Raw genomic sequence first — 25,173 nt, 5'->3', positions numbered from 1 at the left:
GCCGCTACATCTTTTATCTAGTAAGTTTAATGTCTGGACTTCATAAGGGACAGCGTGTTATCTTGATTCTTTGAATGGGCCTTATTTCCCTATTCTTTTGTATCCCTTGTAATTCTGAGTTGAAAAAAGCATTTCACCATTATGATAACTCTAGACATCAGATTCTCTCCTTTTCTCAAAATTTGCTGGCTGATTTATTTTTAAGGGCTTTTATCCAGTTGTTTTGATAGCAATTTTTACAAAAACTGTTCTTTGTGTGATCATTCAAGTCTCTGGTTTCTTTCTTCTCATTCAGCTACTTTGACAAAAATTCCCTTAAATGTTCTAGTTTTTACAGACTGACTCTGTGCTAGGGCGATTCTCCAACATGGACCACACGTGAAAGCTTAGGGTCTTCGCAAGTGTCTTCCTAGGCATGTGTGACATTCTAAATTGTTCTTGTGCACGACTGCTTCTCAATGTCCTAATTCTCAAAGCCTCATTCCAGCTTCTCCTCTGGCCCTAGCTGGTCTATTTTACATCTCTACCCACAATATCTTGACCCAGGCATCAGTAGATCCTTATAGTTCTTAAAGCAGTGCCTACCTTCCAAGTAAGGTAAAATAAAGACCTTGGGTCAATCCTTCAGATGTTGAACAGACAAGTTAAAAAATGTTTCCAATAATTTGTAAATAAGATCTATTCCACATCTTCAATTTTATGGATGGAAACTGGATTTTTACTGCTTCAAGAATGAGACTGTCAATCACTGTGCCTGGGGTAGGGGAAAAAAGTAAAAGTCACAAAATTTTCCTACCATTTTGAAGATGGTTTTTTAGTTGGGCATTCTCTTGATTGCGATGAACCTCTTGACTATTTTCCAGAGCTCTAACAAAGTTGGTTCAGACAGTTGCGTGTTTTTGTTGTTTCTTTTGGGGAATGAGTTGGGAGCTTCCTAATCCATGATTTTGCTGGTGTAACTCAAGTGAACTGTGTGTTAATCCCATCTGTAATTCTAGTATCATGACATGACTTTGAACAGAGTATATTTATTAAGAACCAAATGTATGGTGATTGAACTTTGTTTAGTCAGAATTAGAAAAAGGTTAAGACTGTCTCAGAATTTTCCACAATCTGAGCATTTGCATTTAAAACCAATATTAACCAATCTCACTGGCTGTGATAAGTCATTAAAGATTAAAAACTTTGATAAAAAAGTTAAAAAATGAAAAACTCCATATAACTCTTAGCACCAAAACATTAAAAGACATTTATTGGCTTCTGCCAGTGTTTACAGTTGCATACATTCTAGTAACTAGTCTTCAGTTGTGGCACAGGGCAGAAGTGAAATATATACAATAAAAATAACGTAAATACTTGACTACTTATCCTAACCTATACAGGGCCCATGTTAAAATAGCCTTCTAGTACACTCTACATATATATTAATTTTGTTCATCAAACAAAGATGTTATTACAGATTTCATTTAACATTTTCATTAAGCCAACTCATACTCAGTTTTTACAATTGAAAAATCAAATCAATCATGGAATCTCATGATTTACCATCAGGGGAATTTGGGGTCTTCTGTTTCCCTTAAAACTGATTTTATGGCAATGCTAATTTGGACCAGACCGTATGGGTATGACAAAAGCAATTATATTTTTACTTGAAAGGTTCTTCAGATTACATAGAAAGTTCTAGATTTGTAAATTTATTCTTGCAATATAATTCTTGGCACGTTTATTTTTTGTTAAATGTGCAGTGTAAATCATGGCAAATCTTTTGCTCTCTGGCTTCATGGGTTGAGATGATCCTTTAATTTTAAGCAAAATTGAAAAAATAGTAGTGAAACAACCTACTGTTACATCATTCCACAGGGTATACCCCAGATCCACCTTCCCTCCTCCTCCTATTTCTATTTGGCTGTTAAACAGTTTTCATTCTACTTGGACCAGAGGGAATGGAAATATGTTCCTTGATGCAGCCTTTTATAAAGCAAACTACAGCCCCACAAATGATTTTGTTTTCAAAGTATAAGAAATCTGTGTTTTTAAATGTCTTGATTAAATAAACCATCATATCATCTGATCTTAAGACAGCTCAGCATGTGAAGACAGTAAGGATTCACCTTTATGTCTGTCTGTCTTTTTTTTTTTATGTGATCATTTTTGCAGTTTCACAAGTGGCTACAATGGTTTGCCATCTCAAGGAATTTCAGTAATTACTTTTTAATGCTTGCTTGTAGGACAGATCTTTAAAAACTGTAATATAGCTCTGACTTTAGTTAACTTACTTGCATACAACCTCACAGCCTCTGAGATGCAGAAAGGATAGCTTTTGTTATCGAGATATACTATTACTTCTATTGGGTCAAGTTCTCCCCTTTTTACTTTGTACTAAGATTACAACCATGTGATTGAATGATTTTATTGTCTCTGACAAGTGCCAAAAGGCTAACCTATTAAAAGAAACCCCAAAACAATGTCAGATGTTTAGCAAGTTATCCTGTGGTAGATTCTCCTTTGAGAAGTAGCAAAACATTTTATGAGTATTAATTTTTTTAAAAAATCCATGTAATTCTCATGCCTATTTTATTCATAATTTCAGTTTTTAAAATCCTCCTTCCTCTATTATTCAACCAATTCTGATTCATATCAGGAACAAGATTTCTAAAATATTTGTCTATGTTTCTACTTAAGCATATTCAAGGACTAGGATTTTGGAGTTACTAGCTAACTTATCAGTGTCAAATAACGGAAAAGTTAATACATAGAAAAGTTAACAAATGGCTAAAGAGAAATACAGATTAAAAACTTTTCTTTGGACTTTTCTGGAACTCCAAAAGGAACTAACTCTTCAGGAATATTTAAAATACTCATAAAATAAAGGAACCTTTTAAGTATTATACACATGAATAGCAAGAGAAAAATCTACGAGGTTAAAAAGTTGGGAGAAAAGTGACAGAAAATCAGGAACAATGTTAATACATTTGATTTTACTTATATTGCAAGTTTTCTACTGTCCTGTTAAAACCCCTAATCATTACAAAAATGCCACGTCATTTATCTCACTTTATAAGATCATATACAATAAAGCCCTAGGGATGGAAGAGGAAGGCTGCTTAAGCAAGCTGATTTCTATTTTGTAAAACAATCAGTCTGGAGTCAGGCAGGTCAGGTCTGCTATGGAGGTACTTCAACAAAGATATACAGGGACCCAGAATCTCTGTCTGGTTTTCTTCCACAATGGGTATTGCCTCCTTGGCAGCATCCAAGATGGTTCATGACCAGATGTACATTTCAAACAAGATAGAGAAAGAGGCAGAAAAAGTGAATCATTTCCCATCATGTTCATCAGCCAAAAAACAATTATACCTGCAAGAGACACTGAGAAATGTAGTCTTTGTTCTGGGAGGGACATGCCCAAAATGTTTGTTTCTATCACTGTGATAGAATAAAAGGTAAGAATGGATACTAAGGGGATACTGGTATTCTCTGCCCCTCTCAAATATTTGTGTGTCAGAAATTCAAACTTGAATGATAGGACTGACCAGCTAACAAATACCTACATTCCAGTTTTTCATTTACAAAGGATTAGTTTGTTTTTGAAATACAGAAAAGTATCTGAATGAGTTTATAAGGTATGTTTTATTGGTATAAAATAAAAATAAGGTGATAGAATTTTCTGGTCTGCCAATTAGCTATACGAAACTATGAGAAAAAATTTCTTCTCTTGGAATTTCTTTATTAAGGAAAATAGTTTTATTTATAAAAGTCTCTCAACAATTTTATCTGACTGAGCAACTTTTAGAGTATCAAAACAAAGTTAAATTTTTATCATAAGTAAAAAAGTAATTATATTATTACAGTATTGGGGGGGGACTGGTAAAATTGGAAAGCAGAAAGATTTCTCAACCCATTTCATTTTTCTCTGATATTAAGGGAGGAAAAAAATATCTTCCAGATTCTGCTAAAAGGTCATTTCCAATACAAAGAGGTAGATGCAGAATGCCTTAAATCTTTATCTCACTGGTGAATCACCCTTTGATCATTCCTTGCAGGAAGACTATATTGAAAGTCACCTTATACAGCAGCTTCGACAGGTGAACACAGCCACAACTTCTTTGCTTGTGCCCAACGCAAAGCTTTCAACTCGTGGTGTGTGTTGTGTACAAAGTTGTCCTTCATCTAATATATATTAAAAATTACCCAAATGTGATCTCAGAACATCTATCAAAGCTACAGAACAGACAGAGCTACAGTTATCTTTTTTTGAAATATACATATCCCAAATTTCCATTTTGTGGAAAAGGCAGAAGTTGAAAGTCAATACTTTGAATACTGCAAAAGCCACTTTAAAGATGGCTTTATTTAGATGACCCCAGGTGAATCAGTGCCATTATTGTTGTATAGCTGTGAAACAGATCATCATCCTTTACCTCGTTACATTTTCTCAATATAAAGTTCCCAGTGACTATCCGGTCACATCCAATTTCTCCATTTCCAAAGAAGCCAAACAAGGGAACATTAGGAAAAAACTTCCTAAATGCATCAGCCTCGACATTCCCTTTGGCTCTATAATACTGAAAGCCCCTGCCAACGCATGCAAACATGAAGCCAATGGTATTCTGTTCTGGAATGTTGGCTGCTTTGAGGCGCTGCATGGCCGCCTCAGCAGTCTTCTCATCATTGACATCCTCATTAAGAAGCACTGTGGCACTCTGGATTCGGTGCCCACTAAATGACAGTCCAGCCACGCCTGTGGCATCAATATCCAGAGGGTTCCTGAAAAAATAGAAGAGTGGCAATGTATCATGAAATACCTAAATAAAGTATAGAAGAAAACCCCTATGATGCACTGAGGGAGAGACACTGCTACCTTTAGCAGCCTCTGCTTGGTCAAAGACCACATCCCAGATATAAGTGGTATGTTACATTGTTGAAGGCAGATCAAGAAGTAAGCAGCTGTCCTTTTCAGCCACAAATACAAAGATATGTCATGCACATTCACCAATATCTTCTCATTTAGAAACCTAGTTAGTGAAGCTTCTTGGTATGATTTACACTGTGGTATTCTTCCCTACCACCTGTCAAATTCTGAAAGAGATGTATTTAAAAATAATCATGGAATTTTAAAACTTAATTTTAAATAATTAAATATAATTAAATTTTAAATAATTAAAAATAATCATGGAATTTTAAAAGTTAATACTCCAGAAGTCTTAGCTTTATATTTGTTGTGTAAACAAATACTTACTTTGAGCCTAGAATTTGGCTTAATCTAATCATAAGGACTTCTGCATTGTCTTTATTTACCTGGCACTTTTTTTTTTCATTAGAGTTATAAAGTATAGATAGTGTCAGAGTTATAAAGTATAGATAGTGAACACCCACCGGAGGAAAACAAAGTAAATGCCTTACATTTCTAATTTCTATCATTGTATCAACATATGAATCTACAAAATGGTTAAGATTCACTGGGCTAGCAGGAAACCAGACTCAAAGATTAAGAAGATATTAAGAATAGCCTGTGCAAAACCAGTTTGAAAGAGGCAGAGTCCATCTTTTTTTTTTTTTAATTGTTTTTAGTTGTAGATGGACACAATATCTTTGTTTTATTTATTTATTTATTTATTTTATGTGGTGCTGAGTATCGAACCCAATTCCTCACGCATGCAAGGCAATCGTTCAACCACTGAGCTACAACCCCAGCCCCTCCATCTTCTTTTTAGGTTCCCTTTTGTCACATTTCCTCTTTGGCATACAATTGTAATACATGTTATCACTCTCTTGCCTCAATTATTTATCTTTTGGGGGGCTGAGGCAGGTTGGGTTATCCGCTCGCTGTTAAGATGGAGCATTTATGGACTCTCTTAGCCACTGACAGAGAACAAAGAGTACGTTAAAATTAATGTGTGAGGTGTAATTATTTTAGGGGGCTTATTTCCCATATTGGTATAAAAAATAGATGATAAATAGCCACACCAATAGATTTATAAGTCTGAAATAGATGTTAAATCACCATTGGTTATTTACAGTTTAAAGGTAATAGCAAAGAAGAAAATCTAGGGAAGAGGGAAAATAGATAGTGCCACTGAGATTCAGATGTATGTAAAGTCTAGTATTTGTTATCCTACTGTCTAAAATTTAACGTACTTTCTTTCTCACTTGCAGTCCAGGGACATTGGACTTAGCTGTTTACTTTCCCTGGTACATCAATGGAGGCTACCAGGAGAGACCCTGTAACTGGGATGATGTATATTGGGATGATGTATATTACTCTTTGTCCCATGTCACCATTCCAGGATCCAAATACTAAACACAAATACAGTGAGGAATAAATACTAGTGTTTAGAGATGGCATTGGGGGTGGAGTAGGAGCTCATGTTACTGCTTTCAGAAACATGTCCATAGCTCAAACTCAAATTTGAAATAGAGACCCTGTGCAGCAACAAAATGAAACAAGATTGGGAAGGAAATAATGGATCCAAAGATAGGATATTTCTATCTCTGAAAGCAAAAGTTTTAGTAATAAAATCAATTTTCAAACTTGAAACCTTTCAAAATGGTACAGAATTTCTAAAATTATATGTTGAAAACCAATAAAATACCTGCAAGATGTTCCATGGAGAAAAGGTTTTGTGACCAAATAGATTTGAGAACTGCCACAGATGTTATTCCACCCCACATCCCTAACACCAGAAGATTTCTAAAACACTGAACATATTAGAGGCTCTGTCTGAGAAGTTCTGCCCTGAAAATACACTTTAACCATATGTGTCCTTTTAAAGAAGGAAAAACAGAAAGTGTGGAAATAAAATGGCTATAGGTTGCTCAAGAGAATTCCTCTGTGAGCCTTGGAACACACTGAAAGGCTGTAGTTTGCCTCAATCTTTAACCTCCAAACAATGCTGTCTGAAAAGAATATAAGACCCTAGACTAGTATTTGTTATCCTACTGCCTACAACATTTTCCAGTCATGGAGCTTAGACTAACTAGCTGTCTGTTTCGAAAGACTGCTTACTGATGACATTCTTGCAACAGCCCCCTATACTATACAGCTTAACATGTGGACAGACCCCAACATCAATCTAAAGTCACTGAAAACAACTTGAGTAGCAGAGTCAATTAAAAATTGTTTAAAACAAGTTACTTGGCCTCACCCCATTCCTCCCCCTTTCCCTTTAAAAACCTAGTCCTCTTTCCCCTTAACAACAAAACATTTGTCTGGTTTCTAATTGAACCTGTGTCCCTGATTAGCAAATCTATTCTGTACTTGGGGGAAAAATGCCTTTGCTTTTATTTTATTTTAACTTAATTTATGATTTCTTGTTATGCAGAAATGGCATATACTGAGGTCACAGAGTGCCAGAGCTGATCAACAGGCAATGCTGAAAATCAATTTTAAGAAGAATGTGAGTCCAACTAAGAAGACATTCTTAAAGGACAATACAAGTTATGTTTAATTCTTCAACTATCAGCAGAATTATGTTGAGTAAGCCCCTTAACCTAAGTCTACAGTAATGAAAACCTGAGACCATTTCCCTTCGTTCACAGAAGAATTCAGAAGCACAGAAAGCTTATTACTTTTCAGAAGTAAATGATGACAGGTTGTCCACCTGGCCTCCAGCCAAGATGATATTCATATCACTGAAAGTGCTGACTACTCGCTGCAGGTAATTACTGGCTCCCACCTTGCAGCAATTATAGCCAAAGACGAGGACCACTCGAAGTTCAGGGTTATCTAGAAGACCTGCAGAGAAATGAAAAGCAATAATTAAAAACAGCCTTAGAAGAGGAATTATCTTATACATCTTGCAAAATGAAATGCTACTGCTAATTACTGGCACTCCTAATGAAGTGCAATTTAGTGCCTCAGCTGTCAAGTTTCCCAAAGTTTCCCATTTTTTACAAACTTTTAAATACTAACTCGAATTCTTAGCTGCAATTATTTTTTTTTTTCATTAGAAAACCTATTTGGAAATAATACAATCAATACCCAACAAGTAAGAAAGCACTTATGTACTGAGCAGCAGCTCTCTATGGACACAGCTGGTTCCAAACAGACCACCACCTGAAATGAAAGGGACACTGGTTTGCAGAGAACAGTAGGATTATCAGCTGAGGAATTTAAAGAGCCAAAGAAATTGCAGACAAAACACACCAACTACATGTAGTGGAGTAAATGGTACCCCCTACAGTGTATATCCACCTTAAACCCAATCTATCAATGTGAGCCTCTTTTTGGAAAAATAATCTTTTCAGACCTCACTAAGGATCTTGAAATGAGATCACCTGAATTATCCAGGTGGACACTTAAGTCCAATGACAAGTGCCCTTAAAATAAAAGACAGACAAAGGAGAGAGACAGAGGAGGAGGCAATGTGACCACAGAAGTAGAAACTGCAGTGACGCAACCATAAGAAATGTCAGCGGCTATAAAAGCAGAAAGAGACATCAGATTTGCCCCTAGAGCCTCCAGGAAGGAGTGGGGCGCTACTGATACCTTGATTTCAGACTTCTGACTGCTTAAATGTGACAGAATAAATCTGTGGTGTTTTAAGTCATCAAGGTACTTTGTTACAGCAGCCTTGGGAAACTACTATACCACAGAAATATAGGTTCTATCCACCTACTGCAGGGAATAGGTGGGAGTGAAGGTGGATTAGCCTTTGGAAAACAGGAACAGGTTTGACCTGTGGCATATGGACTAAAAGCAGCTAGCAACAGGGGGCGGCAGAGTCCTAGGGATCTGTGTCTGGGCTCCCAAAGCTCCCTCCCAGGGTTTCACTTGAGCCTCTGTCACCTTGTTTATAGAACATCAATTCGAAATTCAACAGCTTTATCAAAAAGAGTGGCTTCTGGGACAGGAAAGAAATCCAAAACCTAACCACACTCGCGTTTCCATTTGATTTGGCCACATGACTTCCATCTTGATAGACCAAAGGTGAGGTTACTAGAAATAAGGCTCGTTCAACAAAATATGGGGGTAGGAAAATGACTAATTACCAAAATCAAATTATGATTCTGGGAAACTGCCTCTGGGTCATTTCTAATTCTCTACACAATAAATCACTGATTTGGATAATGAAAGGATGTTGTTATTTCTTAATACCGGGTCTCACAGATCACTACTAAAGGGTCTTTTTTTTTCTATTATAGACCAGCCTAGCAAATTCTGAGAGAAAAAAAAAATTATAAAACAGATTTTCAGTTAGAAAATGCCTCTGGATCAAGGGTCTAATCTTATTTTACAAACAAAATTGATAACCCCAGAGAAGTGACTAGCCCAAGATAATGTCATGGCTAGTCAAAGAAAAGTTAGGAAATTACTCAATCTACTTACTGAGTAGTCTCAATAAAGTCTTCAGTGCAAAAGGGAGGGATATGACAGAAATATTACCTCAGTAAGCCCAGGGGCGTCAACACACTGATGAGTGCCTTCCCTCCCAGCTTCACATCACTGAAGCCGGTCAGTCCCCTTTGCTTCAGTTACCATTCATCACCTGATGGTTCTCAAATTTGCATCCTGTATCCAGACCACTCTCCTGCGCTTTGACAGTCAACTGTCTACTTACTATCTCCATCTCAAATTCAACATGTTCAAAACAACTTTTTTTTTTTTTAAAGAGAGAGAGAGAAGTTGCTTTTTTTTTAATATTTATTCTTTAGTTTTTCGGCGGACACAACATCTTTATTTATATGTGGTGCTGAGGATTGAACCCAGCGCTGCGCATGCCAGGCAAACATACTACAGCTTGAGCCACATCCCCAGCCCCTCAAAACAACTTTTAATAACTCGATTCCTCCAAACTGCACCGTCTAGTCCGTTCTTTACTGTGAAACTGTATCCAGCCAAAAACCTAGGTGAGATCAATGCCACTTCTCTTATTCTCAACGTCAAATATTGAATCAGTCACCACATGCCATCCATTCACCTCTGAACCTTCTCTGGACAATTCTAGATCAATTCTACTTCTCTTCAACTCCACCCACTACTACCCTTGCCCAAAATGCCACTTCTTCTTGCCTTAACCAATACAACAGCATCCTGTTTTTCCTGCATCTGATTTTTTAAAAATTTAATGTGAATATATAGCTATTATGTACAAGATAATGTTTTGAAATACATACACTACAAAGCAAATTAAACTCATCCTGCATCCACTCCTGTGCTCCTCTACAACGACCAGCACCCTGCAGCCACAGCGGCATTTTCCAGAGACATTTCTGATCATGCCATTCCTGTGTTGAGACTCCTAGCTTCCCAACAGTCCTCCTTTGGCCTTCCTGACTGGCCTCTGCCTGGAGGTTCAGTTTCCATCACAGACCCCTCCTCTCATGCCTCCCAGGCAGGATATTCTTTAGATTTCCCAACTGAGCTGTGGGAACTCACTTCTACACCCTCACGGTAATTACCAGGTTTTTCTAATTCCTTCTTTGATCTCTTGGCTATCTTGCTGGTTTTTTTTGTCAGCAACCAGCAAAGAATATAAAAACCACCCACAATACTCCTTCCTACCCAAGCCTCCTTTCCATCTTCCCAAGGTTCTATTAAGTCTATTAAGCCTCCTGGTTGTATGTTTTCTAGCACATCTGTGCTTCTACCTGGCAGTATGGTTTTTCATTCAGTCAGCCTGCCCTGCTGACTGGGAGGTCCAGAAGGCCGGGACAATGTCATCACAAACAGAGGCTTACACGCAGCATATACCCAGACAGTTTTTCTTTTTTCAAATTTTCCAAAAATATTTTGTAGTTAATGCACCTTTATTTTTTATTTATTTATATGTGCTCCTGAGAATTAAACCCAGTGCCTCACACTTGCTAAGCAAGCGCTCTACCACTGAGCCATAACTCTAGCTCCACAAACTGGTTTTTATGAAATTTTACTGATATAGTTTTTGCATCCTGAAGAATCAATTGTGGGTTTTGCCCCCCCCCTTCTCATTCCAGAGACTAATTTTAACACAGAATATTATACAGACCTTACAACAATCTACACCTACTCTCTTAATGCACATTCTGGTAAGATTCCTCCAAAAAGAATATAACAGTATGTGTATAAAATTGTGTGTACTATGACACTAGGTCAGATTATGTCATCTCCTATATGCAGGGTCTAGCTAGTAGAACTATAATTAAATCAAACACAAGATCCCTTGTCTTCAGGGCCATTGCAAGTTTTATAAGAGAATTTAGTCCCTTTGCTTATTGTGAGACTTTCACAGGACATCTTATAGTCGCTGCAGTTATGTACAATAAAGTGAAGACAAACTAAGTCCATAGGCCAAATCCAGCCCACATCCCCTATCTCTCTATAAACAGAACTTCATCTGAGCACAGCCATTCTTCTACGCACTGCCAACTGCATTTGCACTCCCACAGCAGAGCTGAATGGATGCACCTAAGACTATCTGGCTGGCAAAACCTAAAACATTTACTATCTGGCCCCTTACAGAAAAACTTTGAGGGACACTGATATGAACAGAATGCTTCCAGTGTCATAAAAGACAGAAAAGGATCTGGCCCCAGGTATCTGGTTCAGCAACCCAGGCCCCACATCACAGCCTCCAGCCACTCACTCATTCCTTGTCTAATTGAGATGGTCCAAATTTAGAAACACATAAAAGTGGGACATAAGACAGCATGAGAGAACAGAAATTACCATCCCAATCTAGGCAACGCTTCAGTTTCCCAAAGGATGAAAATGATGCCTTGGCTCAAACTGATCACAGCAAGTAGCTCAGAAAAGAACAGTATATGAAAGCATCACCAAGCAGGATAAACCTGGGGCTGTGTCCCCACTCCTATATTTGGTCCACAAAGCAAACATGGTCTAACAAAAATTACAATTTTATCATAAAATGGATGCTTTCTTCTGCTCAAGATTTTGGCTTTCTTGTGAACTGACAAAATGAGGATTCTAGCTTCAACCAGGGCTACGTATAAGAACTCCACTGAAGACTCCCAAGATACCCAGGACAACAGAGGAGAAAGAACTGCCCAGGGAGGCATACCACTCCTCCAGACAAAGGAAGCAAAAAGATTTGGCCAGAAAGCCTTTAGCAAAAACATTAAATCAAAAGCCAAAACAAGTGTCTCAGAGGGGGTCTGATTTTCCTAATTGTTTCTCCCACATCTTGCTGCTTCTGTCCCAGAGTTCCCTACATCTGCTCTCTGAATCACCACTGTCCCTATCTCCTAGATACAAAATTCAGAAGTTATCACTAAGTCCCCCAGTCTCTCTACTACCTTAGATCTAATCATTTGCTAATTTCCTCCAACTGATTCCCTTCTCTTCAGGCCCTCGTGCTTTAAATAAGTCATTCATTTAATCCCCATAACTCTGTAGTTATTTTCACTTTATAGAAAAGTAAACAGGTTTAGAAAAGTTAAGAAACTCATCCTAAAAACCTGGACAGTAGCAGAACTAGGGCAGATAAAAAACTGAATTCTCAATAGCTACACTACCTTGCCTCACAGAGCTGGCTGTTTAAACTTTCCATACTCTTCCTATATATGTTTGCCATCTCCAATTAAATGGCCTGCTGCTCATAGCTACTAGTCTTAGTTGCTGATGCCCAAATTTTGTGTTTTGGCCTTTTTACATTGTCAAGGGTAGTTGTAAAAACTAGTCTTAATGTGGCTAGTCCTCCCCCCCCCCCCATTACTAAACCAACCAAATCTTCTCTTTGTTGCTACACATTTTTTTTTTTTAATTCCTGCTGGGATAAGCACCACTTCAAATAATGGAGACTTATCTGTACCTTAACTTTAATGAGTTAAAGTCCAATCAGTTCATTTGCAGATGTAGATAAAAGGCCTTCACAATGTTTTGCTTAAGTAGCTAGTTTGTTGCTTACTGCATTAAGTTTTTTTCATCAAAACTTGGACCCACAGCCAGCCCTCTACCTCTTCACATTCACCTCTCATGGTTCACCTCTTCCAGCCACACTTCCTGTCTTTTGGTCCCAGTACAACCCTGACTGGATAGACTGTGCCTTCCCAGACCTTTCCTAACACTTCCCAATTTCACTATGCCAGTTCCTGTCTTATTAGTCCACTTAGAGACAACTTGTTTCTTTAAAACCTTTTTAATAAATGTTTATTTATAAGTGTAAAATACTTTTCAGCTTACAAAAACAAAACTAGGCAAAATTATAAGACACTATTCAAAGAGCAAGAATTCCTTCAAAATCCATAATTAAATACAAATAAATGTATTATCCACAGAGTACTAATGTAATTGTTTTCATTCTGTCCTCTTGGGCTGTAAGACAAACAATTTAAAAAGCAAACCAATTCTAACAAAATGTACAGTACTGCTTTTCAGCGGAGGCAAGGTCTGGCCCTGCAGCGGACGTCAGATTTAATCGTTAGTTTCAGCGCTTCCACACTCCTTAATCTCCAACCTTCTCAATAAAATGATTTGACACCAAAAAAAAAAAAAAAAAAAAAAACCCCACAAAATGTACAGTACTAGCTTCTGTGAATCACTGGCTTGAATTAGCCATGTTGCCAATAACAGGTGTACTTCATTTGGATTCTCTTAAGGGAAACTAATATCCACCAACAAGCCAAAATTAAAACAAAGTTAACCAACAAAACAATTAACAATAAATAACAGTAACTTACCTACTTCAGTAAGTTGATGTCTTTCAAGTGTTAAGTTCTTTGGATCTTTAGTAAAATGAAAGGGCTGTATTTTTATTCCTTCAATTTGAGGAAATAATAGAGCAAAACCTGATTCTCCAATTTCGATTTCCTGAGGTCGATTGCTACCTGTTCCCATTGGAGTTACTAGGGAAAAAAATTGCAGTTTTGAGAACAGATTCAATTAAAACAGAAATTGATTTGGTAACAATGTAAATTGACCAACCCCACCTAGATAACTGTAGTTTAAGTCACTAATACAAATGCCAAGCTAAATAACCACTATTGGGGGTAAATTATGCTCAGCTTTGGTGTTTTTAGGGTGTAATGTCATGATGTCTATAACTTACTCTCAAATGGCTCAGAAATAAATGGTTTTTATAAACAAAGAAAAAACAAATGTTGCAAAAATTTTTTCAATGGAGGATACAAGGGTGATTACTATGTATTCATTCTATCATGCTACTTTTCCACAGGCTTTAAGTTTTTCAAAACAAAAAGTTGAGTAGCAAATACATTTTCATAGTAAATCCACTTTTTTTTTAAATTTACCTTTTTTTAAATTGGTTGTTCAAAACATTACGAAGCTCTTAACATATCATACTTCATACATTTGATTCAATTGATTCAAGTGGGTTATGAACTCCCATTTTTACCCCGTATACAGATTGCACTTTTAAAAATTTATCCCAAAGAAATTTGCTAATTATGTAAAGTATATGTATGCACAACTATTTTTATCATAGAATTAACAGAAAGTAAAAGGGAAAAAACCTAAATGCCCTACCTTAGTATTTAGATTAAAAGTTTCATATATACAACAGAATGTAGCCATTAAGACTGATGCCAGATATGTTATCTGCTGACCTGAAAATATGTTTGTAATGTGCTGTGCATTTTAAAGGCAGATGCAATAGACTACCCCTCCCCAAATTCATATAAGGCCTAACTTCTCCTTTGTGATTGTACTTACAGATAAGGTCTTTAAAGAGGTAAAAGTTAAATGAGATCATAAGAGTAGGCACTATTCCATCAGGATTAAAGTTCTCATAAGAGGGGAAGAGACACCAGGCTCACTCTGTACAAAGACAAGGTATACAAAAGGAACAGAGAGAAGAAGGCTGTCTGCAAGCTTCAGGAAAAACTAATGTTGAACTTGGACCTCCAGCCTCCAAACTATGAGAAAATAAATTTGTTGTTTAAGCCATCCAGACAGTGGTATTTTGTCCAACCCTAGCAGACTAATACATAATACAGTAAGTTACAAATCACAGAAAATTATATTCTGGTTTTACCTACACCACAAATATAAACACAAACCTCATAAAGTTAATAGAGTGGTTAAGTCCGTGGTGCTTTTTTTTTTTTTTCTTTTGTGTAATACTAAATTATTATTACTAGTGTAAAAAAGAAAAAAAAAAACTGGCTGGGGTTGTAGCTCAGTGGTAGAGCACTTGCCTAGCTTGCATGAGACATTAGGTTCGATCCTCAGCACCACATAAACATAAACAAATAAAATAAAGGCATTCTGTCCATCTTTAACTACAAAAAAAAAAAAGTGTTAAGCATATCACAAACCAAATTGACCAAATTTAGGGCAAAATGAAAAAATATATATACTCAAAGAGAAAATTTCCAAATCAAACCAAACCCACAAAATATATTCTGAATTAAATACATGAAAACAAAAATTCAGAATTTATGATAAGGCCCTTTGTTGCACGGAAAATATCAAAACGTAAGAGCAATTTTTTATATGTGTTTAGAAGACTGCAAAACAATCTGAATTAAAATAACAAGACTCTTTTGTAGAAATTGATACACTGAAAATGTATGTGAAAATGCAAAGGACCCAGAGAGCCAAATAATCCTTAACAAGAACACTGATGTCGGGCTGGGGATGTGGCTCAAGCGGTAGCGCGCTTGCCTGGCATGTGTGTGGCCCGGGTTCGATCCTCAGCACCACATACAAACAAAGATGATGTATCCGCCAAGAACTAAAAAATAAATATTAAAGAAAAAAAAAAAAAAAGAACACTGATGTCTACAAGAATCCAGATGATATTATTTGGTTTAAGGATAGAAAATAGATTGAGGGAAGAGAATAAAACCCCAAATCAGGCTCAATTATTATTTTTTAAAATTTTACTTATAGATAAAAATAAATACAGGTATTGTGTTTATGTGGTGCTGAGGATCAAACCCAGTGCCTCACACGTGCTAGGCAAGTGCTCTACCACGGAGCCACAACTCCAGCCCGGCTCAATTATTTCTAACAAATTATTTTTGACAAAGTTGCCAAGACAACATAATAAGGAAAGAAAACTCTCAAAGACATGGTGACAGAATAACTACACAAACATGGGGAAAAAACTAACTTTAAACACCTACGTTACAAACAAATATAAAATTAACTCAAGTTAGGCCACAGAACTAAATATTAAAGCTAAAACTATACGGTTTATAGAATAAAACATGAGATTAAACACCTTTGTAAATCTGAGATAGACAAAGATTTCTTATAAAGGACATTTAAAAAATTAACCATGAAAGAAAAATATTGATAAACTGAACTTAAGTTTTCTGCTCATCAAAAGAAACTGTTAAGACAATAAAAAGCCACAGACCAGGAGAAAACATTTATAATACCTACACCTGTTAGAGGATTCAAACTATATAAAGAGCTTCTATAACTCAATAAGACAAACATTCCAATAAAAAAAATCAGTAAAAGACATTTCACAAAAACTGACATAGAAATAGCCCATAAACTCATGAAAAAGTTCTCAGCATAATTAGTCATTAGAAAAATTTAAATTATAACTATCATAAACTATCATAAGCCTCTTCATACCCACTATAATGGCTAAAATTAACAAGAATCATGACTATTGGGATATGGAGCAAATGGAACTCTCATACATCACTGGTTTGGAAAACTGGTGTTTCCTTTTAAGTTAAATTTACATCAACACTAAGATCCTCCTATTCCACTTCTTGGTGACTGCCTAAGAAGAATTTTAAGACCTATACACAAAGGCAAATGTTCTTAACTTCATTCATAATACTTAGGAACTGGAAATTATAACAATGTTCATCAAAAAGAGAATGAGAAAACAAATCATGATCTACTTATATAATGGAATGCTACTTGAGAAATTTTTTTAAAAGAATTACTGATTAACATAACAAACAAATCTCAAAAACACATTGTTAAAAATATTTATACTGAGTGAAAGATAAAACACAAAAAGAGATCACGTCCATTTATGTGACATTCACAACAGGCAAAACTAACCTACAGTCACAAAAATCAAAATAGGTTTTCAAAGGCAGGAATTAACAGGAAACGAGAAGAAACTCTCCCAGGTGGTGGAAGTATTTCCTATCTTGACTAGTGGGTTGATTACAGAAGGGCATAAATTTGTCAAAACTCAATAAATTTTAAACTAAAGATTTTACATTTGACTGTAGGTAAAGTTTATCTGTGGAAAAGTAACATATGCACCTGTAAAAAATGAACAGATTTTTCTCAAACTTGAAAATTTTCCAACCATAAGAAAGGAAGATGGGACTAGTAACTATCATGGCTGTTTTAGAAACAATTACTGTACAGTGGCCTAAGAAAAATTATCTTGGTGGAAACTTTGTTCAGGCACATGAGGAACTGACTCAAAGAAAGTACCAGCTGTAGAGGAATCAGAAACAGTAAAAAGGGTAATAGGGAACCAAGAAGATACAAGAGACCAAGCCCTGACTAAAGGAGCTGGAATGGCACTGTCCTGACATCAAGATCACAACAGAACTTAGGGGAATGAGAAACACAAATCAAAACTAATGCCAAGTAAGGCCAAGGCTCACAAGGGAGAGTGTCACCCAGGTCTGGCCCTACCCTCTCTCTCCTCCCCTATCCCCCTCAGCAGAAATTTTAAAAAGGAAAAACCTGTATGTTTAGAGAAGCCACAGTAGATACAGAGGGGAGACCAAGAAAATGATGATGCAAGGAAAAAGAGCTATGATTCTGTATTTATTAGTAACCAGTAATGGTAAAGAAATGATCAGTCATTTAAGGACAATTCAAAGGTTTGAAGAAAACCAGGGTCACTGCTATCGTTTCCTTAATCCAATCAGAAATGACATGCCTGAGTGGGTGGACAGAATAATAGTACAGTAGTGGGGAGCTGATGAAACAGTCCCTATCAACTATGTATTTACCCTATTCATTTCTCTTGAAATTCTTTGTTTCATTATACAAGATTCCCAAATTTATAGCAAAAATCTTTTGGAGCTGCAGATATAGCTCAGTGGTGGAGTGCTTGCCAAACACAGGAAGCCCTGGGTTCAATCCCAGGCCCACAAAGAAAAAAAGTTTTCAGTGAAGATTAAAAATGCCAGATTAAGGAGAGCTGGGGCTGAGGCTCAGTTGGTAGCACACCTGCCTGGCATGTGTGAGGAAGCACTGGGTTCAATTCTCAGCACCGCATGTAAAAAAATAAAGGTCGGTCAACAACTAGAAAAAGAGGCCAGTTAAAGAGTACTAGGTACTATCAAGTCAGAACAAAGAAAACAATAATAGCTAACATTTGCTTACTGCACATCTCTTTTTAAATGCACTACAGGTATTAATTCACTTAATCTTCACAATACTCCAGGGATGGTTCTATCACCACCATCATCATCCCATTTCATTGATGGGGTAACTAAAGCCCTACAGAAGTCAGATAACTTGCTCAAAGTGCCACAGATACTAAGCAGTACTGCTGGAATCCAAGTAGGTATGTATCTTAACCACTATACCTGTACTGCCTCAACAGACTCTCTTTCCCCCATTACCTACAGAAAAGAACAAAATAATAATAATAACAATAAAAACAGCAAAAATTCAGTGATCAAACATTCCCTCTAATGAATGGCTATTGAAAAGAGATGCATTATATTTGTTTTATACAGGTAGCAGCACTGAGACTTGAATTACTAACTACAACAAACTTAAGTCAAATGTAAAATCATGGCAAACATGACCAACTTTATTGTATTTTAAATGACCAGAAAGAATAATGTGCTTTTCACCTACAAATAATTCACCACTCTATAGGACCCCACTTAAAGCAAGGAAGAAATCATCAAGTTGACAATTTCTCTCACCTACAATTCCTGGGGCCACAATCCCAAGGACTTGGCATCGTTTTGGGAATAGCTTGTCAAGTGCCAATGCAGTTTCCATAGTAGTTCTTTTCCTTGCTATAATAATATAGTAGCAAAATTATTAGATATCATCCATTTACATTTAAATCTGACAATGTTAAAAAAAAAAAAGGCAAATATTTGACAAGAGAATGATTTAAAAGAAAGCCTAAAAGCTTCAATTAATACAAAAGGTTTCTCCACTTTGGCTCCTGCTTTATATTTTAAACTCTAAATCTGACCTTTAGCATTACTAGTTTGTTTTTGACATTTGTTTATGTACTGCTCTTGGCCCAGTGACATCAAATTTAACAGCTGCAGCTAAATTTGAAGCCTGCTGTTTACTGTACCTCTTCATTTAGCTGATGTTACAGAAGAACTACCATGACTACAGAGTCAAATTAGACAATGATAAACCATTGTCTAAGTCAAACTCTGGGCCTCAATGTGCCCATCATGGATGCTTCATCTGCTTTTTCTCTTAGCAAGCCAAGAACACACAACTACCTACAGGATCTGTAGGTAAAAGGGACCTGATAAGCCAGCACACTAAAAGCCTTGCTTAGGCAAAGTCATAAGTAACTCCATAAAGAAGGTACAGAGTGAAATGGGGGTGGGGGGCTTTTTCTTTTGATACTTACCTCTCTTATGGCCACGACACTCTTCTAGACTAATAAAAGTTTCTGAATCAGCCATGTAGAGAACTGTCTGTGGTAAGATACGAACATTCTGCAAAGAAAACAAAAAATCAAATTGAATCCCATAATCTGTGACCACTTTCATGGTATCTCCCTGGTCCAAACTACTGATGCCCCCCACCTTCCCTTCCTTTAGGGCAATGTTTGGTTCCGAGTTCATCTACTTCTCATTCTTCACTCTAGCCCTTGCATTTTAAGATCATTTTACTGAGCACCTAATTACTTCTTGAAGTCAAATCCATCCCAGCCCTCAAGTTCATTTTTATAATGGTAATTTAAGCTCTTAAGTACCAGCAAAAGATGCCACCTGCTTTAACAGAAACCTTTCACCAGACAGAAGGTGCGATGCTGCTCTATTACTCCTCTCCTTGCTGCCTAGCATGTCAAATAGTCCAGGCTTTCCTCATATCTAGCCCCACCTTCAAGCTTCCTTGAAGGACCCTTAGTTTCCTATTATCAGACATGCCCATTTCCCCAGGTCCCCTGCAGCTCTCTTCCTGTCTTAGTCTGTTCCTAGACTCCCTCAGTACTTGGGATCCTTATTTGTGTCCTATCTCCTCTACAAGCAGGGCTTGCTTATTCATATTCATTGATTTTTCACTAAACTTCACATTACAGACATGTGGCTGAATTAAAAGAAAGGATGAAGATATTTTTTTTTGGTGTGTGAAAACCATCAGAATAAAATACTCAGTTTATAATAAAGTTTCATTATTGGTCAGATGGGGAAAAAAAGATGATTCATTGTAATTTGGTAAGTTCAGAGTAGATTCCAGATAGATAAACTTATAAGATCTGATGACCTGTGGTAGCCTCCAGGCTGGATATAACCTATAAATATACATTCCTTGGTCCCCGTGGCATTTTTTAAAAACTGCAAAATGGTTGCCAAAATTTAAAATTCCACAAAATTTCTGGATAAAATGAGGATTTCCACATTCTTTTGAAAATCAGAGCATTCTAACAACACAGACTGCATGCCTCCTGACAGAAAGACCTGCTATGGCCTTACTACTCCTCTGAGCCACTATTCCACTTTAACTGCCTTTCTGGCAGTCAGGGCATTTCAGTCTGTGAAACCTAGGAAAGGGGCCAAGAGGGTTAGGGCTTAGTACCGCCTCTGCCATATGCCAGCAGAATAACCCTCACAGAGTTTTTAGGCTTCAAGTTTTCTATTCTTAGACAAATATTTGAAGTCTAGTCCTGAGATGTTATGATTCTGTCTTTTTTAGTCCCCCTGAAAAGCAACTGCTGAATTTCCCTAATTCTCATATAAAAATAATGCCTGCCATGGTAAAAAGTTGAAAACCACACAAAGTTTAAAAAAGCATGGAAAAAAATCTCAATTCTAATCCCAAAGGAAACTTATGTGAACATTTTGGAGCTTATTACTCTTCCTTTTTGTTTTAAATAATACAGATTAACTAAACATAATTTAGTAACCTGTGTTTTCACTTTCATTAACATTTTGTTTTATCATTAAATGAACCTTGAAGTTCATCACATAGGGCTGGGGATGTGGCTCAAGCGGTAGCGTGCTCGCCTGGCATGCGTGCGGCCCGGGTTCGATCCTCAGCACCACATACCAACAAAGATGTTGTGTCCGCCGAGAACTAAAAAATAAATATTAAAAATTCTCTCTCTCTCTCTCTCTCTCTCTCTCTCTCTCTCTCTCACTCTCTCTCTTAAAAAAAAAAAAAAGTTCATCACATAATGACTTCATTTATTAGATTAACATTAGGTTGTTTTTAATTTCCTGCATTATAAATGAAGCTCCAAAGAACATTTCTGTGGAAAAGTTTTTGCTTGAACTTCCAAGTTTTTCCAAACAACAAACCTGGAAAGAGCAGGATTTGGACCAAAGTGTCAGAAAAGAAAGTTTTCCAACAAGTCTGCCTTTATACACTGACCAGCTCCCTGGGTCTGGGTCCCAGAGCCCAAAAAGTTAAGGTGAAAACTGACACAAAGAAACAAGAAACAGGGGCTGGGGTTGTGGCTTAGCAGTAGAGCACTCGCCTCTTAGGTGTGAGACCCTGGGTTCGATCCTCAGCACAACATAAAAATAAACAAACACTGTGCCCATGTATAACTAAAAAAATATTTAAAAAAAAGAAAGAAAGAAACCGGAAACCGACCATCAGTCACATATGGGGCACTCATCTGCTATCTAAATATAAGAAAGATGAGAGCCAAGTTTTTCATTGTCCAAAAGGGAGGTACAAATATGAGCAGAAAGAAAGAATCCTATGCTGGATTATGTGCCAGGTGCAGTGGTGCATGCCTGTAATCCCAGCAATTCAGGAGGCTGAGGCAGGACTATCACAACTTGGAGACCAGCCCCAGCAACTCAGAAACCCTCAGCAACTGAGTGAGACCCTGCCTCAAAGTAAAAAATAAAAAGGACTTGGGATATAGGTCAGTGGCAACACACCCCTAGGTTCAATCCCCAGTTCCACCCTCCAAAAAAAGAGAAACTCATGAGTTTCCAGATATAGATGGATAGAAATATGGTTGTAAATGGGCAAGAGATGTATATACATACATAGGCATGTTACATTCGGCACCCACATCTGTGGGTTCTGAGTTCAGAGACACCAATCATGGTTGAAAAATACTCAAAAGAGAAAAAAGTTAATCTGTACTGCACATGCACAAAATTTTCATTATTCTCTAACATTATTTTCATTATTCTCTAACAATACAGTATAAACTATGTGGCATTTCCATTGTATTGGGTATTAAGTAATCTGAAGATTACTGAAAATATAGACGGATATACATAGGTTATCTGCAAATACTATATCCTTTACATAACGAACTTGAGTATCCAAGGATTTCCAAATGTGGATGGTGGGGAGTATGGATGGGGTTGTCCTAGAACCAATACACAGTAGATCCAAAGGGATGACTATAAATACATATATGCACTCCTTGGTTCTGTCCACTGACTGGGCTTTAAAGCAGTAAATCTCTCAAGAGCTAAGAGTACACTTAAAGTCCAGATTTTAGCTTCTAAATACCATTCTCCACTTAAAGGAACCAGGGCTTCTTGGAGAAATCATCAATTTTAGGACTGAAGCAGGTAGCACTTGACAAGTTTAAACCACATTGTGCCAGAAACCAGGCAAGTGTTCAAAGATGATGGAGTCATCTCTGGAAGACAATGAAGACAGCCTGAAGGGGCTCCCACTCATCAAACTGGGGATAATTTGAACACCAATATAAATACTGATAGTAACAGATGTACCTTTGAATAACAGACCAAGAGTATTTACAAATATAAGTGATTAAACTGAAAGAGGACTCAAACAGTTTCAAAGTATTTCTCCACAAAACACTCATTACAGCAGGAAACTAATTTTACAGTAAAGACACCTGACAGATACCAAGCAAATCAAGTAATTTAAGATAATCTCCTCAGTAATGAGACAAATGAAAGCCACATGCTACCTGAAAGAAGGCCATGAGAAGAGCAAACACCACTTCTGTGCAATTCTTGCCAAAGAAACATAATCTGAATTGAATAAACCTCAGACATAACCAGTTTATGTATGCTCTACAAAACAACTAGCTTCTAATATTCCTAAGTATCAAGATTGGGAAAGTCAAGAAAAGCTTGAGAAACTGTTCCAGACCAAAGAATCTGAACTTTATTTAAAGTGACTGATTGGTAAAAGAATTCCTCACTGAATCCTTTTGTTATGAAGAACATTACTGGGGCAACTGACAAATTGAATGGAGTCTGAGACTATCTGATGGAAAAAAATAGATCAACTACAGTTTCCTGATTTTGATGGCTGCATTGTGATTATGTAGAATTTTCTTGTTTGTACATTATACATACTCAAGTACAGAGAGTGATTAGAGTATCAGGTTGACAATTTACTCTCAAAGGGCTCTCTTTCACACCCTAGTGAGATATCAATCTCACTGTCTAACTTCACAGTCCACGTTTTTACCTCCCACTTACTGGCGCACCTTTTGAAAAGGGGGCCCAGAGATAGTAAGTAGTACAGGGCAGGCGTTGAAATACTTGGGAATAAGTTATGTTTCTTGGCTTTCCAGTGTGTAGCATTGAGCAAGAGACACTCAATTGCATTACCTGCAAAACAGACACGAAAACCACTTGCTTCAAGGGAAAGGGTCTGTGAAGCTTTATTAGAATAGCTAACATCTGATGAATAGTCAAATAAATTACCCCATGCCCTTACCATACAGTCACTAAAGCTATCGTTTATTACAAAAGGCTTTTCACTGGCACAAGAAAATGTTCTTCAACAAAAACAAGGACACATACAATACTGGGATTTTTAAATTTCAATTCCCAAAGGCTGACCCACCAACCCTGCAAATGACTGCAGACACCCCTTCTTACTTGCCTCAAGCTCCTCTGCTACCACGCGGACCAAGCAATGCCCCTCCAGGTGGCCGGCCTCCGCCAGGCCCGCGGAGATCCAGGTCACACTTCGATGGGTCCGCAACACTCTGCGAACACACTCCCTCCACAAGCGGCACACACTGGGGATGCAAATGCACAAAAGGTCGTTGGCATTCACCTCTTCCGTGGCTCAAAGACCGCCGCCCACCCACCCGCTAGCGTAGCAGCTGGAGATCCCTGCAGGATCCAACGTCCGCAGGTGAGGTAGGTGTGTGGGTGCTGGTTCGGCCGAAGAGCCGAACGTGGAAAAAAACCTCAGGGGGAACTTCGCACTCAGAAAAGTTCCCGGAACACTACAGCAAGGGCACTTCGTAGGTCGGGGTTGCCTCAGGACGGACGTGGGAGCTCTTAAGTCCAGAAGGTGTCTTCCCACCACGCCAGCCCGGGGAATGCCCACAGGTCAGCTTCCCGCCTCCCCTCTCCTCACCCAGCCACCCGCAGCAACGCCTTGGCGGGCAGGAAGGTGAGCACACGCTCCACCACCTCCGCTAGGTTACTCAACACAAAGGTGCTCCGAGGGTCTGCGGAGGAGGAGCCGCAGCGGTCGCCGCCACCGCCCACCGGCTCCATTCCTCGCCAACCCGCTCACACTAGCACTACGGCGGCTCGGAGGCACCCGGCTAGGCCAGCGTAAGATTCCACAGTAAGCGCACACTGCGCAGGCGCAGGCGCCACTTCCGGTCGGCCGGGCAATGGAGGGGACGCTGCGGAGGCTTCTGCGTGACCTTTGGCCGCTGGGTTTCCGGCGCAGGAGTTAAGAACGCTCGTCTGTTTTGGAATGTTGTGGGTGCGCGTCTTCTGGTGCTCCGAACTTCCTCCCTCCTGCAGTAGAAACGAGTTCTCTTCTGAACCTCTCACTGTACTTGGAGCCGCTGTATTTTGCCAGTTCACGTCTTCGTCTAATTCGTGAGTTCCTTTAGTGTAGGAACTAGGCAGTATTTATTGGTCTTTATAAAATCCTTGTTTAGCATGATCCCCAACTTTTGGCAAGATCCATTTTTTAAAAATTAATGTGAAAAATCGCCGCCTTTACTCAGCGCCTATGAAAGTAGTTAGTTTGTAGTCTTTTTAGTTTTGCGTAAGCCGGCATTAGTAGCACCTCCTTTTGTAAGGTGGCCAATAATTACAGGGGAATCTCGCCCTAAACCATGCACCGTTTCTCCGCCTGTAGCATCATTCACCTGGGAACTATTGTTTTAGCATGTTCTCTTTACCTCA

The 25,173-nt window shown here is 37.9% G+C and overlaps 2 protein-coding genes across 27 annotated transcripts in view; one reads left to right on the top strand and one right to left on the bottom strand.

The window, feature by feature from the left end:
* The window catches only part of NRG4 (neuregulin 4), a 176,737-nt gene extending 169,056 nt beyond the window's left edge, over nucleotides 1-7,681 (top strand). For 24 of the 25 annotated variants that reach the window (XR_014021812.1, XM_081293068.1, XM_081293063.1 and 21 more), the window contains one exon: nucleotides 7,323-7,559. Coding sequence is in view for 23 of the 25 variants with exons in the window: in XM_081293068.1 (XP_081149194.1) it covers nucleotides 7,323-7,360 (38 nt within the window). In the remaining 2 variants the exon portion in view is untranslated. Of the gene's footprint in view, nucleotides 1-7,322 lie in introns of all 25 variants that reach the window. The other variant, XR_014021811.1, reaches the window with a different exon arrangement.
* On the bottom strand, nucleotides 1,231-24,658 carry FBXO22 (F-box protein 22). Of its 2 annotated transcripts, XM_081293047.1 has the most exons (7): nucleotides 24,383-24,658; nucleotides 23,897-24,035; nucleotides 19,461-19,548; nucleotides 18,781-18,876; nucleotides 13,618-13,782; nucleotides 7,570-7,735; nucleotides 1,231-4,767 (listed from the first exon to the last, which is right to left on the bottom strand). In XM_081293047.1, the coding sequence occupies exons 1-7, from the start codon at nucleotides 24,523-24,525 to the stop codon at nucleotides 4,350-4,352; spliced, it is 1,215 nt and encodes a 404-aa protein (XP_081149173.1). In that variant the 5' UTR covers nucleotides 24,526-24,658; the 3' UTR covers nucleotides 1,231-4,349. The 2 variants fall into 2 exon arrangements, with proteins under 2 accessions (XP_081149173.1, XP_081149174.1); XM_081293048.1 differs by lacking the exon at nucleotides 13,618-13,782.
* Between the last annotated feature and the right edge of the window lie 515 nt (nucleotides 24,659-25,173).

Source organism: Spermophilus citellus (assembly GCF_964194105.1).
Source record: "Spermophilus citellus genome assembly, chromosome: 4".
Lineage (NCBI taxonomy): Eukaryota > Metazoa > Chordata > Mammalia > Rodentia > Sciuridae > Spermophilus > Spermophilus citellus.
Note: the sequence above shows the minus strand (reverse complement) of the source record. Positions and strands in the feature narration are given on the sequence as shown.